General features: G+C 46.5%; 1 protein-coding gene across 1 annotated transcript in view; it reads left to right on the top strand.

The window, feature by feature from the left end:
* LOC107108023 (protein-methionine sulfoxide oxidase MICAL3-like) overlaps window positions 1-17,827 on the top strand; it is a gene marked incomplete at its 3' end in the record, with an annotated part of 130,460 nt that overhangs the window by 87,072 nt on the left and 25,561 nt on the right. The window contains exons 2-6 of the mRNA XM_015408406.1: window positions 6,805-7,194; window positions 10,716-10,923; window positions 13,450-13,566; window positions 13,868-13,969; window positions 15,810-15,965. Of these exons, the coding sequence (XP_015263892.1) occupies window positions 6,931-7,194; window positions 10,716-10,923; window positions 13,450-13,566; window positions 13,868-13,969; window positions 15,810-15,965 (847 nt within the window). The remainder of the gene's footprint in view (window positions 1-6,804; window positions 7,195-10,715; window positions 10,924-13,449; window positions 13,567-13,867; window positions 13,970-15,809; window positions 15,966-17,827) is intronic.

Below are 17,827 nucleotides of genomic sequence, written 5' to 3'. Positions count from 1 at the left end.
TTGCTTCTTTGTTCATAAGGTGGCAAGAAGCTTTTGGGATGTGTGTGTACTTTTGCATTATGTGGGTGCGTGCCCGTGCCTGGAAATCATGTTGACCTCTGGTGACTCCTACTGGGGCACGGAGGATGTTCAGAGAAGTGGCTTGATAGCTTGCCTCTGCCTCCCGGCCCTACTATTCCCTGGAGGTTTCCCATCCAAATACTTACCAGGGTTGGCCCTGATTAGCTTCCGAGATCCAATGAGATCAGGCTTGCCTGGGCTATCCAGGTCAGGGCGGTTGGCAAAAAGGTTTACACATTTCCTCTGAGATGGCAGGGCATTGCTTGGCAAGAAGATTTGTTTAGAGTTAATTAGTTATTTTTCTACGGTCATTGTGTTTTGTTTGTTTGGCAAGAAGCATCTTAACTGGGGCTAGGCAGCAAACCATGGTTAGCACTGTCCATGGTTGAGCGTCATGCCTGCGTTAGTTGTGGGCAATAAACTCATATTTCTTTTAAAATAACTTTTCTTGTGTTTCAGAGCATATAAGTGCAAGTTCCTCTTTTGAATTAAGAAGAGAAATCTGCTTGGCATCTATTGAAGTCAGCCCTACAGATCACAGTGAATATTAAAAGCCATTAGCAGAAACAATAAAAACGTGATCTCGCTTCACTGCACTCACTTCCATAGTATACTATTAAAGAGTGGCGTGACCTGTTAATACTTTTGTAAATGTGGTTGTGTAGGGGCTGTAATGAATGTCAGTTGCCTTGGGGGTGTGCAGGATCACTGCTGGGCTTGTGGGGGTGATGTTTGTGGTGCCTCTCCATGAGTGGTGTTTAGGTTGCCAGCAGCTTTATGGAAAGACAATGACACACTTTGGAGCATTTATGGAAATTGCAGTAACTCATGTGGCACTGGTTTAGACTGGCAAGACCTGTCTGCCTGGCTGCCCCTTGGCAGTGCCCCTCTCCCCCAGAGTGTAGGAAGTACATGGTGAGATGCTACCCTGTGGAAAAATGCCCAAAGGGTCACTTGCCATGTAAGCAAACCCAAGCGTTCTGCCTGCCCACTGCTTGAAACTCTGAATAATTACTGCCGTGTAGTATAAAGGAATGCACCGCAAGCAAAACACTAGGGAGCATGGACGTATCGGAATGGCAAGAAGCATAAACTGTGAAAACTCGCCTTGGCTTACTCCCTGCCAGGAACAGCAAAAATAAGTTAGCAAGAATCTGAAGAAGTTGGATCCGAGTTCAGACCATCTCTTCGCTCCAGTAAAAACAACTGCTTTTAAAAGAAGAAAAGAAAAAAAAAGAAAAAACCAATCACATTGGATAAGAGGGACTGTATTTTTTTTTTAAACAGCTCCTGGTGGAAGTTTGTGCGCACTCTACCCTCTGTCACTTTTACCTAGTACATGGTGGCTCTTATCCTTCAGAATGGATGAATAGCAAAGACAATATCCTCCAGAATCTTATCCTCCAGAATGGACGTGTTTGCACTAGCGAAGACGATATCTGCTCGTGGACGGACATGGGATGCTGACAGCAAGAGCTGATAGGAGATACTGGCTCCATTTATGGTCTAGTAATGGTAACAATGCAGCATCTAGGCTGCGTCCTAAGTATTTACCAAGAAGCTGTTCAGTGCAAACCCACACAAATTAGGTAAGTCCTTGGAATTTGCAGTTGAGGCAGTGCGCGAGGTATACTCATGCCAGATACTCTTGATAAGATCGTAAGCTTGTGAACCTGTTTAATTTGAATTTGTGCCTCACAAGTTTTGACAGCTCATCACAGGCTGAAGTGAAGACTGGGATTGCTGTTATCCTGAATCTTCAACCAGTGCAGAAATGTCTTCCGAAAGGGTGCTGGGAACTTATTTTGTTGATGCTTCAGGATCTGGTCTACTTTTTTGTGTGGGGTTCTGGATGCAACTGGCTTTGACTTATCAAGACCCTTATGGCATGAGTCGAGCATGCCACAGAGGTGTTGGCTTCTCCTTCCTATCGCAAGGTCTTGAGATCGAGAGTTTCTGTGAGGCAGTAATCTCTGTACCAGCGCAAGACCAGAAAACTAAAGAGAGGTGTCCTTGCTGCCAGTACATGATTGCCCTTTGGAAACCTCCCTGAGTATGTATGATGTTTACAGAGGTCTGTGGACTTTCAGTGTCTGTATGCATTCCTAGATAACCTAGTAAAAACTGCACCTCAGATTAAGCCTTTGTGTTGGGGTTAAAGATTTATATAGCCATTCTGTGACAGTGGTTATAGTTATATGGATGATTCACATATCTGTGCCACTATACCCTTTTCGTCAGCCGTGATTTCTTTCTTTAGCTCTATTCCCCCCGCCCCACTGACTTGGCTCTTGGCTCTGTGTTGGGGAACGTGAGGTAAACATCGTGCGTTCACAAAGTTCCATATTTTCACAGTTCTGCGCTGAAGTAGTTGAGACTCTGCCCCAAGAATAGCTGAGTTCTGTAGTACGTGTACATTTTGCAAATTAGAAATGTTTGAATACCGCTTGCCTGCTACTTGCAGTGAGGTGGGAAACTAGTTATGTGTGACATTAAAACTTTTGAAAATTATTCTTTGCTCTCACTGATTTTGGACGTTTACGCTTGCTTTCACTGTTATACACCAGTAGTGTTGAGAGCTAGGGGTTTTTTTTTAAGCTGTAAACTGGGTATACACATAGACAATGGAACAATATTTCTTGGCTCAAACAGTGCCATTTTTTTAAAAAGCTGATCCACTTGTGTAAATCCACCCCACTGAGAGCGGCTCCCTCTTGGTCCGAGTCTCTGGGTTGTTGCAGATTAGCTTTGACATCCTTCGTTTACTTCCCTGTCGACAGCTCTGTTTGTGTGCTTTTGTACTTCTCCAGGTGCTGTTAAGATTGCACTGAATGAGAACCAGTACCATTATATTAGTAGCGTGCCAGCTTTCTGCCTACATCTGAGCAGTGCTGCATTCCTGAGATATAACGCTGCCAGCTTCGTATTACAATCGTAAAGTCTCTCCCCCCACCAAAAAAAAAAAAAAACTAAAGGGCATTTGAGATGGCATATTTACCTGAACAGGCAAAGGCCATGTGATACATCATCACTTAAAGGCATCTCACCTATTTGAAAATAATTTTGATAATCGAAATTAAATATCTATTCCAACAAAAGCTGCTAAAGAAACAGTCCCTTTTGTTAGCCTGTCAGGAGAGTGGTGCGTGGCTTGGGGTGGGGGTATGTGTGGAAATGGATCAGTTCTTTTAATAGCATCATTTAATAACAATATTATTCTATTGATTATTAGTTGGAATTTTATTTCTGAGTGCTTTTGGGGGGAAAGAGAACTATGGAGGCCAAAGTCAACCTGGTGGATCCCAGGCTTCCAGTAATGACCGTATATATTTACTTACCCTTGCGTTCAGGCTTGTTTGGGGGGAATATGAGCTATTTTAAAGGACTTAACTGGGATTCCAGGAAGGAGGTCCGAAGTGTTTCTCATTTTGCAGTGTTTATGTCCACATCTTTACTTCACCTCCCTTTCTGAAATAAATTCCCTTACAAGGCATGCTAATGCTATTTAACATTTGAACAGTCTGTGTTCTAAGCACTTCCTATATATTACTGTTACCTGTTCAGCAATTCTTCTCAGATTGGCTTGTAATGTTACCTCTGTGTTTCGAGTTTGGGGTGGGTGGGTGAGTGTTGAGGCCGAGGGAACATGGCTTGCCTGTGCCTATTTAGTAAGTTTCTGGCAGAAGTGAGAATTGAGCTGGAGACCAACCGTAGCTCATTCTCACAGCCACCAAACTGTACACCCGTCCAGTATTAGATTCTGATTTCATTGGCTGTTCATTGAAAATTCTGTAACGATAATTATTTCAACCTCTTGGTTCCATTAAGTATCAGATACGTAATAGGAAAAAAATATTTATATAGTTACGGTAAATGTTTTTGGCCTGTCTTTCGTGCTATACACAGCAGCTCAGAGCAGCTTACAGTGCAACCAGAAGTATCAGGCAAAGCCATGAAAAGCCAAGACATCAACTTCACATGGTTAATATATCAATAATAAGAACATGAGAACATAAGAGAAGCCATGTTGGATCAGGCCAATGGCCCATCCCATCCAATATCCTGTGTCATATGGTGGCCAAAATCCAGGTGCCATCGAGAGGTCCACCAGTGGAGCCAGAACGCCAGAAGCCCTCCCACTGTTGCTCCCCCCCAAGCACTGAGAATACAGAGCAAGACAGGGGTCCTGGCCCTGACTTGGATGGCCTAGGCAAGCCCGATCTCATCAGATCTCAGAAGCAATGCTCCCTCTAAGTTGTGGAGTCTTGTGAGCAAAAGTTCTGCTTTGTGAGCTACTGGCATTAGAGTTGTGAGCGAGCGATTTGGCGACTGCATAAATCAGTTTGCTCTGGAGCCATCCTTCCTGAGCTAATTTTAAAATTTATTTTCTTTTTCTTTTATTTTTTAGATTTATAGGCCGCCCTCCCCGCGAGCGGGCTCAGGGCGGCTTACAGATGAGGCACACATGTCAATAATTAAAACAGCTAAAACCTGATAAAACAATCAATCAATTATACAGTACAAGGTGGTCATGTTGTCTCAAAGTCCTCAGCAGCAAGATGGGATTCTGGTGATGGTAATCTCAAATCATTCGTATTGTTCCAGGCAGCAATACCCTTCATTCTTCATCCCAGGGCCATTGCCCCCCCCCCCCCAAGATGTTACCCAAGCCAGTTGGTGGTAGTGCAGCAGGGGTGTACAGTAGCTAAGACAAAAATGTGTGAGCTGGAGGCTAAAAAACTGAACTAGCTCACACTAACTCAGCTTAGAGGCTAAACAGGGTTGGCTCTGGCAAGTACTTGGACGGGAGACCTCCTAGGATTATCAGAGGCAGGAGGCAGGGGCAGGCTTTACTCAGCCACGTCTCTGAATATTCTCCAGGCCTCCAGGAGGGGTCAGTCTTCAGAGGTCACCATGACTTCTAGGTGCACACACACTCACACGTGTGCAAACACATACATATAAAAAATACCAGAAGAAAGAGATAGGAGTCCTGTTCCCACTATATGTATTTGTTGAGGAAAAACAAACTTTTAAACGGGTGATCAAACAATGTTTGATCCACTCCAACTCTCCCTGCCCTTATTGAAACAGGTAGTGAATTAGCCAATAGAGAGCCATAAAGAGTATGCAATATAAAGAAAGAGGTAGGAGAGTTCATCAAATAAAAAAAACCCAAAAGAAGAAACAGTAATGAGAAACCAAGCACATGTCAGGGAGAGGGGATCTTCTCCTGGCACCTAAAACTTGAAAGGTTTGGCGCCAGCCTCACTGAAGAGAGCAGAGAGTTCCCTCACTGATGGGACGGGACAGCAAAGGCCACGTCCCTTGTGCTCACCCACCTTATTTCTGTCTTTTGGGCCACATACGACAGGCAGGTTTATGGATGGGCCAGCTGTCTGAATGAATGCCTATGTCCCTAGCTCCAGGAACTTGTAGTCACTGTGAATTCATTATCCGTTATCACCTTTAACCTCTTAATCCTGACCAAAAAGAGAGGCTGCTGTGTTGTGTGTGTTTGTGTGTGTGTGTGGGGGGGTGATCCAGGAATCAGTTTCCTGCTCTAAATGGGGTTGCCCTCCCCTAAAGGAGCAGGTTCATAGCTTGGGTGTGCTACTGGGCTCAGGCCTCCCACTGGATAAACAGTTGGCTGGTGAGCCAGCTGTGGCCTTTTTTGGGCAAAAAAGATCTTGCCACTGTGGTGTGTGGCTTGGTAACACTGGACTACTGCGATGTGCTCTGCGTGGGGCTACCCTCGAAGGCTGTCCAGAAGCTACAGAATGTGGTAGCCAGAATGTTGATTGGAGTGGGCCATAGGGACCATATCTCTCTAGTCTTGTTCCATCTACACTGGCTCCCAGTTTGCTTTCAGGTCCAAATCAGGTTGCAGGTATTGACCTTTAAACCCCCTGTATGACTTGGGGCTGGAATACCTGCTTCCATATCAACCTACCCATCCACTCTGGTCATCTTTGGAGGCTTTGGGTCAGGTACCCCAGGCCATCTGAGTCTAGGTAGGTGGCAACCCAAGAAAGGACCTCCTCAGTTGTGGTGCCAGCACTTTGGAACTCCCTTCCCAGGAGATTCTCTGTTTCCCTCTGTCATTGTGTTCCACTAATTAGCCCTCCTTATTTGCGTGTCTGTGTTTATATGTTTCAATTAATCATTTTGTGTGTGTGTGTGTGTGTGCCTTGTAGACACACTTGCAATTTTTGAAGTGTCTTAATGGGCATAAATTCGTGTGGGTTATGAAGTTCTGCTTTTTCTCGGGCTCAGAATTTTGACTTGAAGAAGAAGAAGGAGAAGAGATTGGATTTATACCCTGCCCTTTACTTGGAGTCTCAGAGCGGCTTACAAACTCCTTTCCCTTCCCCTCCCCACAACAGACACCCTGTGAGGTGGGTGGGGCTGAGAGAACTCTGACAGAAACTGCTCTTTGTCAAGAACAGCTGTGCCAGAGCTTGTGACTGACCCAAGGTCATCCAGCCAGGTGCAAGTGGAGAAGTGGGGAATCAAACCCGGGTCTCCCAGATTAGAGTCCGCACACTTAACCACTACACCAAACTGGCTCTCCACCAGTAACCATGCTGGTAAACCACTGTTGGCTGATCTTTCGAACGTAATAAATGTTAATGATGATGACTGCAAGCCCAGCGCATACCCAGCCCCTGTTTTTACAGTGTTCCAACCCACCAATGACAACTGCGCACAGGTTGGTGATCTCTCTTTCTTTTGCTTTTCTAGGTTGTTATTGCACGTGGATTAAAAGAAGCGATTGTTGATGAGCAACGTAGCAGCCAAGAAGGCAGGCAGACTGGAAGGGGGACGGCTGCCGCCAAAGCAAGGAGGACTGGTGGCTAAGCTGGAAGGATGGAGGAAAGGAGCAACGAGAAGGTGAACCAGGCCCATGTCCTCTTCGACCGCTTTGTGCAGGCCACAACCTGCAAAGGGACTCTCAAAGCCTTCCAGGAGCTCTGCGACTATCTGGAGCTGAAGCCCAAGGACTACCGTACTTTCTACCACAAGCTCAAGTCCAAGCTTAATTACTGGAAAGCCAAAGCCCTTTGGGCCAAGTTGGATAAGAGAGGCTGCCACAAAGACTTCAAGAAAGGGAAAGTATGCGCCAACACGAAGGTGAGCAATCGGCAGAAAGCTCTCGCTACGTCGCATCTCCCGTGTAGACTGCAGTTGTGTGCAGATGCCCCGTGGCCTCCAGCTGAAACTTCCTGAGTGGCTCTTAGAGATGGTCTCTGCTGTAATCATGTCGGCAGTGATCACGGTTGGGCCCTAGCTGTTTCACAGCTAGAATACAGTCCAGTGGTACCTTAGAGACAACAAGAATTTGGGCGGTTTTTGCAGCTGACACTCTGACACTGCACTTTTAACTGGGACGTTTTCCACAGCAGCACCTCTCCCCGCTCCTGCATTTGTATTGTTCTGTCTCTTTCGCTAGTTTCCGCAGATATTTTTGCAGTCCCAGGTGCAAAAACACAGTTTGTCCTCTCTAGTGACGCAGCATCAGACTTCCCTGTTTCTGGGAATTCCCCTGCTGCTCCACAAGAGGGGGCAAACTGCATTTTTGCTCCTGGGACTACAGAAATCTCTGCGGAAAAGAGCAAAAGTGGCGAAGAGCTGTTCCTGCAGAAAACCTCTGGAATTGCCTATTCAGTTGGGCAGAACTCCTCAGAATCCAGTCTTTGAAAGGGGAAGGGGCGGCTAGGTGGCTGCCTTAGCCTGCCTTTTTCTGAGTCTCTAGTTGAAATCAGAACAGATTTCAAGATATTAAGGCAGAAATGTACATTTCAATTAAGCATCTGTTAAGACATGGAGTTGCATAGCTTGGGAGTTGAGGGTTGGTTCCTGTTGTGCATCTTCATCTCCATCACTTTGCTGCACAGTCCAGTGATGACTTGCATCATAGGAATTCCACCTCATCTCATGACGACTCCTGTGCAATGCTTTTCATTGAAGATTGTCTGTTATTCGGTGACAGAACCAACTTTCCTGTGTATAATAGGTGCAGATTTCAATCCAGCTCAGCCATGGATGCAGAGGTAGCTTTAGGAAAGACCACACACACACACACACACACACACACCCTTCCTCGTTTGATGTTTTTGAGAATGGAAAGGACAAAGTTCCACCTTGTTGGAGTTTTGTGGAAGTGAGAAATAAAGGAACTTGTACACAGAGCTGGCTATTAATGTAAAGCAGCAATGTGCTTCTCTCAGCTTTTCTGTACTGTAGAAACTAGTTTATCCTTCACCTCTTTGGGGATGTTCCGAATACACTACAAGCAACTTTGGTGTAGGAAATTCCTGGAGATTAGGGGCAGTGCCTAAAGAGGGTGGAGTTTGGGAGGGGAAGAAGGCCATAGAGTTTTCCCTCCAAAGCTACCATTTCCCTTAGGGGAACTGGTCTCTGTAGTCTGGACTCCTGTTTCCACTTGGAGTTTGGTAACCCTAATTGCAAGTCCCCTAATTCCTTCTGTCTTCCGTCTCGTGGTATCATGTGCTGACTTCATGTCAACAGCGCAATGTTTGGCCCTGACCTGGATAGCCCAGGCAAGCCCGATCTCATCAGACCTCGGAAGCTAAGCAGGGCTGACCCTGGCAAATATTTGGATGGGAGACCTCCAAGGAATATCAGGGTCGGGAAGCAGGCTATTAAGCCACTTCTCTGAACGACCTCCATGCTCCTGTAGGAGTCGCCAGAGGTTGCCGTGTCTTCCAGGCATAGGCTCACGAACACGCACACACATATGCACGCACACACATATGCTCACAAATGCAAATTACAAAAAGTGCATTAGTTGTGCAGAAGAGAAGGTGGTATATAAATTGACAGAAAAGACCAATATACCGTATTCATTGTGGCACCATGGCAACTTACTAATAGGTATTGACAGGATGTTTTCTTAAACTGTCCTGTAGTAGTTAAACTGCACACTTCTAGGCGCTCCTAAATTGGAAGTAAGTCGTAAATTGCATGATCGTTAACCTATCAATTTGAATTACTATTGTACAGGTATTTCCCACCCAGGCCATTCCAGGAATGGGAGGGAACCCTGTACCTTTTGCAGTACATTAAACAACAACCCACAAAGGTAGGCTACCCTCTCTGTCAGAGCAATACGCCACCACAATCTCTACAGTAGTGTATAATCCCCTCCAGCTCAGAGCAGAGATTCAAATCTCTCAGCTGGCATCTGGGACTTAACACATTAGCAACTCTTCCCAGAGATGCACAATATTTTAACCTCCAATAGTAGCGTATGTGGTCAGCGTTTAGGCTACAGGATTTTAGGCTTGGAACTCAGGTACAACATCAGAGACCATTTAGAAACAAAGATAATGTTTATTCAGTACAGAGCTTAGCATATAAACTATAAAAGATTTCAAAACAAGAAAGGCTAGGGCTGTTTGCCTTAACTACACAGTAATGGTTCATATTTACCCAGTCGGGATAGTATCAGTCCAAATAGTCCAATTAGACACCAAGGGATCTTGAGGAGAAATCCCATCTTGGCACACCATGTGCTCCTTCAGTCACAACACAGTTCTTTGTCTCTCGAGACAGCATTTCCAGGGGCAATAGCACAGAGCAGGGACAGAGAGGAAGAGCAGGGAGCAGGAACAGAACAGAGAGAGAGTCTCTCCCATAGGGAATTACCAGTTATAGGCCAATTCCAATCACAAATTAGCCCTGGCCAGGAGCCAATTGCGAGTGGGAATGGGAGTGCCCAAGATTTGGTTGTTATGGCTACATGTGGGGATAGGCTAGAAGTTTGGAGACCACGCCTGCAGTCACATGACCCCAAACTCCAACGGCTACGTGACTTCTTGCATGTGGGCCTAGTGGGGTGCCTCACAGTCTAGCTTCTAGCATGGAAGTGTGAAGAATGTGGGTTTATGGCATGGCTATGGAGGCCATGTGGCCCACCATTTGGCTGGTAACAGGAAATAAGGCACAGCCTGTTATCAGAAGACAGAACAGGAGAAGGCAGGAGGCTTTTAGAAATCAATATTTCTATACAACTATATTTTTAACTTCAAAGTACTTTTTAAAAAATATTGTCGACCTCTATCTAAAAGGTCCCACTTTAGTCACCGAGTCACCTTATAGTTATCATTTATTGCTTGTGTTTTAAAAGAGAAAATCTATTCCCAACGATTCACAGCTTTCACTTTGCAACACTCCATGACGTAGGGAAGCTTGCCTCCTTGTCTTGAAAGGCATGATGTCTCAAAAGATTAAATACAGCTCACAGTGTACTTTACAAATGTCGTCTCTTGTTAATGTACTTCATCTCTTGACACTGTGTCCGTCTCTCTTCTCTCCTGGCTGTTTGGTGGTTTAGTGATCTCATTCCCTAAGCCTTTGACTTAAAAAAAAAGTCAACTGGACCAAGAATTTTAAGTGCCTGAAAATGACTATGTATGAAATGGTGATGCTCTTTTTGCAGCCCAAACCCTAGAAATCCCGCCTCAATTGTATAGGTATCCTTGAATATCTTGTTTAACTTCCTCTTACCTTCTGCCGCATTTCAAGAAATGCTGGCAGGCAAATGAACTAGGATGTATGTTTGTTTTCCCTTGAACTTTGGATTCCCCCCCCCCCCCCTTTATATACCAACATTGCTGCTTCTCTTTCAGTGTCTCATCATTGGGGCTGGACCCTGCGGCCTTCGAACAGCCATCGACCTGTCCTTTCTAGGAGCAAAGGTGGTGGTAATAGAAAAGCGCGATGCCTTCTCCCGCAACAATGTTCTGCACCTGTGGCCATTCACGATACATGACTTGCGGGGCCTCGGCGCCAAAAAGTTCTACGGCAAATTCTGTGCAGGAGCCATTGACCATATCAGTAAGTGACACCGGCTCTTGCTGACTACAGGAGACTTCCCGGCAGGGGAGGAAAAGGAGGTGGAGGCAGAAATCTGAGCACGTGTGTTCATTTTGGCATGGTAAAGTGGTGGCGGTGGAAAGCGCCGTCAAGTCACAAGCTGACTTCTGGCAACCCTGTAGGGTTTTTAAGGCAAGAGACGAGCAGAGGTGGTTTGCCGTTGCCTGCCTCTGCAGAGCAGCCCTGGACGCCCTTGGTCGCCTCCCATTTATTTAATTAATTAATTGATTGATTGATTGATTCGATTCATTAGGCCGCCCTGTCCTGCAAGCAGGGCTTACACTAGAAGGCAAATACAATAAATAATGAACATTTAAGAACAACGTTAAAATGCTTAAGAACATCAACAGCGTACCGACATATTATCCAAGGCAGCAGAAAGAATTTCAGGTCCCACCAGCCCCCCTGGGTGAAGGGGATGTGGAGGGGGTGAGGGGGAGGTGGGGACATCAGAGTGCCAGACCGTCGATGTCCTCAACCAAATGCCTGGCGGAACATCTCTGCCTTATGGGCCCTACAGAATGATAGCAAATCCCATAGGGCGCAGATGTTCTCTGGCAGAGAGTTCCATCAGGCGGGGGCCAGGGCCAAAAAGGCCCTGGTCTTAGATGAAAGACAGCTGGATCACTCTCAGGCTGGGGACCACCAGAAGGTTCTTATTCCCAGAGCATAACGCTTTTCTAGAGGCATACTGAGAGAGGTGATCCTGAAGATACCAACCGGGGCCAACCCTGCTTCGCTTCCAGTGTCTGATGAGACTGGGCTCGCCTGGGCCATCCAGGTCAGCCTTGCTCCAAAGTGCAGAACATTTGCCAATTTGCTGGCCTGCCTATTGGGTTTGAAGGGAGGGGAAACCCCACCCCACCCCCAACTAAAGCAAGGATCGTATCTCCAGAATAGCCCTTGACTCTGCGAAATACAGATTCCCCCAGACTAAGATTCCTGCCTTTGTTGTCTTCCTTTTCACAGGATTTCATAAACTTCGAAAATACTTTCTAGTTCCCTGTTTAAATAATCAGTCATTTGCCAGTACTCTTGAATTAAACCCTCACTATGAAAAGTAAACCAGAGAAAAGACTCCAAAATTTAACCAGTATGAAATCTGTCCTGGCTTCATAGCAAGTGTTAATGTTGGGTGCCTGTATCTCCTGCCCATGTCGCTAGTTCAGAGGCCTCATCCACTTTGCATTTAGTCCTGCAAAACAGTTTGCAAGAACCTCTGATAAAATGAAAACAGAGAGCAAATGGTTATTAACTGAGACCTTTGATTAGCAGTTTCATTTAGGAGGCAGGATGTTTTTTAATTTGCTGAGACAAATGTGTGTAAAAGCCTAATTTGCAATATAAGATTCCTTCTGTATACACAGAGCAGCAAAAACAGGTGAAACAGGGTTTGCAAGATGGAGTTTCCTCATTTTGCAAATGGAGTCAGTGGCACGTGATGCCTTTTCTGTGGATTTATGGAAATCTGGCTTACTTCTTGTTATGTTTTGCTATCCAGCATTAGGTCTGAGCAGGGGATCCCCTGCTTTCGGGGGCTTCTGCCCATGGACCAGCTGGTCAGCAGGGTAAACCCTGCCCCTAAACAGGGATGTCGCTGTGCGATGTCCCCGAAGTGATGATGTCCCCCAGAAGTGATGTCATCGTGTCAGCGACATTGCGCGGGGGAGATGCTCTGGTTTTGGGGTAAAACCCTATGGTTTGGGGCAAATTTACCATAGAGTTTCACCCAAAAACCAGAGTGTTGCTGACATGATGACATCACTTTTGGGTGATGTCATTGCCCACCCCAGAAACACCCCCCAAATCCCCCCGCTGGATTGACAAGGGGGACCTGGCAATCCTAGAAATGAATTTTGAGTCAGCAGGGTTTTTATAGACAGAGGAAAGAAACAATAGTGTCCACAATGAGTTAAAAGGCCTTGTTTGTGCCATTTCTCTGCAAAGCCTGAACATATGCTGGCATTCATTCATAAGAACAGGAGCTAGCAAGAATATGAACCCTTAATTCTGTTAAGCAGTTTAATGCCTGTAGAGACTTAGAAAATTGTCAGACTTGTTGAGTCCCTAGCTAAAACAACAGAATCCTTCTGTGACTATCTGTATACTTTGGGTTTTTTTCTTAGACATGTCGCAAACCCGTTTGATCTGCTGTTCAGTCTTTTCCCCTTGCCTCTTTCTCTGTGCATAAAAGGGGGGGGAATCTCACAGACTTTTGAGAATTCACTTCCTGCATTTGACTAAACGGGCTCAAGGCCACGGCAACTAGTGCTGCAATAAATATCTTGGTCTACAAATTTCCAAAAGACTCTGTCTGGTTTTTACTGCAGCAGCCAAACACATCAACCCTGCTGGCTTTGGAGAGAGCCTTTTCGAGGCTTGAGTGTCCCTCTGCCAGCGGCACGTTCCAAAGACCTGCTGCTCCTCCAGCGGCCGTAGCTCGAAGGACTGACCTCTTGTAATCATCTTTGTCTTCTACCTGTGCAGGTATTCGTCAGCTCCAGCTGATACTCTTGAAGGTCTCCTTGATCCTGGGGGTTGAGATCCATGTCAACGTGGAGTTCCAGGGTCTTCTCTACCCTCCAGAGGACCAGGAGAATGAGAGTAAGTAGGGTTGCGGCTGGCAACAGCTTGGGGAGGGATGAAGGCCGAAAGGTTGCGTTGCTCTGCAGCTGATGGCAATGGGGCGGTTCCTCTGTACCTGCAGTGTTGTGGGTGCTGCTTCCCCAGTGTTGCTTCTTTGTGCTGCTCTCAGTAACGAAGACTGCATAGGAGGAGGTGGAGGCGGGAGTGGTTAAGTTTCCACATCAGCATTGCTAGCTTCAGTGCCTTGTTACCCGAATCTCCCGAATGGTCGTGCAGTAATTTCGGGGGGGCATCCGAATAATATGGAATTCTTCCACAGGGATAGGCTGGCGTGCGCAAGTCCACCCGAAGACGCATCCCATATCGGAATACGAGTTCGATGTGATCATCGGAGGGGACGGACGGCGGAACACTTTGGAAGGTAGCGGCTTCTAGTGTCTGCTCATGGCACAGAGCCGGTTCCTCTCAGAATCATGTTTGTAGTTTGCCTTGCGTGTGTTTCACACGTTCTCCGTAGGAGCACTTAATAAAAATGATCCTGCAAAATGCAAGGACTGTCGTTCCGTGGCAGAGCATCTGGCTTACGTGCAGAGTTCCCAGGTTCAGTCGCTGGTGCCTCCCAATAAAAGTGTCTCATGCAGCTGTGCTGGGAAAGGCTTTCCTCCCCTAGAGGCCTTAGGGAGCTGTTGCCAGTCTAGGTAGATGGCTCTGAGTGAGATGGAGCAAGGGCTTCATTCAGTATAAGGGAGCTTCGTTTGCTCATATTTGCTTTGCTGCTAGGCTTGACTCATTTAGATTTACTATTTTAGCTCTGTCCCTAGCAGTCAGATGCAAAGCTCCCTCTAAGATGTGGAGTCCTGTGAGCAAAAATTCTATTTTGTGAGCTACTGGCATTAAAGTTGTGAGCAAGCAATTTGGCTGCTACCTAGATTAGTTTGCTCTGGAGCCATCCTTCCTGAGCTGAGACAAAAATGTGTGAGCTAGAGGCTAAAAAACTGTGAGTTAGCTCACATTAACTCAGTTTAGAGGGAACACTGGTGAAAGGTGAGCCGAGTGCTTTCAAATTCCCTTCTCGGTCATGCTCACAATAATCCTAGGCTAGGCAGAGACAGCAGCTGGCCCAAATTGCTATTCCCAGGAACTTGCCTGAGGAGGCTTGCTTCACATGGTATGTATTTTACTACAAGGAGAAAGCATCTATGTTGTAATCTTTAAGAATGACACAAGCGACTTTGTGCCACATGTAGGCAAACCATGCAGCTGATAGCCAAATAGCACACATGTAGATCTAATCATATGAAGGGAGGCAACTGCACTTTTGTAAGTAGACTGACGAGCTGCTAAGCAGGCTGTTGTCTTGTAAAAACTCAGCACACAATCTAATTAGTTAATGTATACGTTTCCACGGCCATCTCTACTATAGTATCACTGCAACAATTAACTTTATAATGGTCAGGAGGCCGTGCATTGCTCCCACCCAGTAGCTAAGGAGGAATTTAGCGCACATCTGAAATTCAAGGTAGTAGGAAAATGCTGCTTATCACGGTAGGCACCCATGCCCACTGCTGTTAGTTGCCACTTTGGCGGGGGGGAGGTATCTGTCTTTGCCTGCAGTTTAGTGGGAAAGTGACAGGGGAAGAAACTTTGAGGGCTGCTTCATGCGTCTTATGTCCTTATAGAAATAAACAGCTTTAAAAGGGGGTTAGATAGATTCATGGAGGATAGGTCCATTGGTGGCTACTAGCCATTGTGACTAAGCCTCTGAATCCCAGAGCCAGGAGGCAACATCAGGGGAAGGCCTTGGCCTCTGTGCCCTGTTGTTGGTCCTCCAGAGGAACTGGTTGGCCACTGTATGAGTCTGGATGCTGGACTAGAGGAACCCCTGGTGTGAGCCAGCAGGCCTCTTCTTATGTAACAGATTAAGCAGCCTGCGTAAAGCATGCCCTGCAATACGAGAAGTCAGCAGGTGTGTTTATTTCTCTGCGTATTTGGTCAGATATGTGCCTGCCTCTCTCTTGGGTTTGTTGGGGTATGTGCTGAGTCTGTGTTAGGTGAGCATCCCTCCTCTCTGCAAGAAAGAATTTCATCACACTGCCTGGTTCCGACTAAGTTGCTTCCACTGCCCCTGCTGCCTTTAATATTCTCAGCGAATTTCTGCAGCGTTTGGGTCCCTCACATGTATTCAGCGCGACCTTTTGTTGTCAAGGGGAACAGCTGACCTAGAGTTCTGTTTTTGTTGTCCCGTCTTATACAATGTGCAGGTTTTCGGCGAAAAGAGTTCCGAGGGAAGCTGGCAATCGCCATCACGGCAAACTTCATCAACCGCAATACCACAGCGGAAGCCAAAGTTGAGGAGATCAGTGGTGTGGCCTTCATATTCAACCAGAAGTTCTTCCAGGATCTACGAGAAGCTACAGGTCTGTGAAAGCTACCGGGGGTCAAAATATGGACATTCTACTGTAACCTCTCTCTTGAGTTTGCATGATTTCATTTGTTTTCTCTGCTGATTCGCATCTCCCCCTTAGACCCCATTTCCAAGTGCACGTTAAAAGTATTGTTCCCACTGTTGCTTGTACTCCAATAAGAGAGTCCTCAGCCCTCATGGGCTGTTGGGACATTGTGGTTAGCATCCAAGCAGCCTCTTGGAACATACGGTGCCTGCTTTGGTTCCAGCCATGATGTCACAACAACTCACTGTGCTTCCTGTGTGTAACTCTGCCATACGATAAATAGTTGTGCTTCCTGTGTGTAACTCTACCATACAATAAATAATACCGTGGTGGAAGACTTAGTATTTTTTTTATTGGTATGGGAGCAGTGGCAGACCTTCCAGCCAATATACATTTGGGTATCTGTGCCATACGGTTTTTTGTGGCTTCTTCTGCCACTGCCTAAAGCTTCATTGCTTTTGAAGCTTTTCACACATACACCCCACCCCTGTGTTTATGGTTTTGAAAGTAAGACTTCTAAACTTCTTAATGAGAGCCAGCATGGTGTAATGGTTAGAGTGCTAGGCTAAGGTCTGGGAGTCCCGGGCTCAAAATCCTTCCTCTACTGTGGAAGCTTGTTGGGTGATCTTGAGTCAACCTTTCACTCTCAGCCTAACCTAGCTCACAGGCTGAGTTAGTGTGAGCTAGCTCACAGTTTTTTAGCTTCTGGCTCACACATTTTTGTCTCAGCTCAGGAAGGATGGCTCCAGAGCAAACTAATTTATGCAGTAGCCAATTAGCTCGCTCACAGCTTTAATGCCAGTAGCTCACAAAGTGGAATTTTTGCTCACAAGACTCCACAGCCTAGAGGGAGCATTGCTCACAGGGTTGCTGTTATAAAATGGAGCAGGAGAGTATGATGTAAGCTGCTTTGGGGTCCCCACTGGGGAGAAAAGAGGTCTATAAATAGCCTTTGGTTGAGGCGGCGGACACCTGAAGGTCTTGGCCACACTGCCCTCAAGAACCCTCCTGGGCTGAGTGGGCTCTGTTGTTAGTCTTTATATGCCCTGTGCCAGTGGGAGGCATTAGTGGGCACCAGAGAATCGTTTGTTCCGTGTTGATTTAAAAAATTTAATTTTATTTATTTATACCGTTATTTGACTGTTGCGATCTGCCCTGAGACCCCTTGTGGGGAGGGCGGGATATAAATCCAATGATAAAATAAACCTCCTTGTGAACCAATTCTGCATTGCTGTTGTTCTCCAGGCACCTTGTTTTTTATACCTTGGACAACTGAACTGACTGCCTTAGGACTCCCATCTTCTACCTTCATTCTTCCTGTTCCCACAGGAGCTCCAAGAAGAAGCTCTTTCCCACCTTGTGATGTGTGGCAAGTCTTTTCTTGGAGTGCTTTCCCGAGACCACCTGATAGGGACCCACATTGTAGTCTTGAGGAAGTCCTTGAATGGAACCCTTGGTTCTTGACACATCTCTCCCTTATAATAAAAGAGTTTTGGGTGCCAAAATTCTAAAATGCGCCCCGTTAGTGTATGGCCGGAAGAATTGCCACTCGGAAGATGCTGGCTGCGATGACTGGCTCCCTCAGTGAACCTGGGCTGCCATTGGCTGGGTGGCTGGGAGGGGAGGGAGCCAGTATCGCAGCCAGCGTCTTCTGAGGGCAATTCTTCTGGCCATAAACTAACCCGCCACATTCAGGACAGTGGCGAACGGAGCCGTAGGCCCCCCCGCCCGCACTCCAGGCCGGCGGACGAGGCCTGCAGCCTCCGTCTGCCGGTTCCCCCCGCCCGCTCTCCAGGCCGGCGGACGAGGCCTGCAGCCTCCGTCCGCCA

This window comes from Gekko japonicus, unplaced genomic scaffold (genome assembly GCF_001447785.1).
Source record: "Gekko japonicus isolate JY-2015 unplaced genomic scaffold, Gekko_japonicus_V1.1 scaffold748, whole genome shotgun sequence".
In the NCBI taxonomy this organism is placed as follows: Eukaryota; Metazoa; Chordata; class Lepidosauria; order Squamata; family Gekkonidae; genus Gekko; species Gekko japonicus.
Note: the sequence above shows the minus strand (reverse complement) of the source record. Positions and strands in the feature narration are given on the sequence as shown.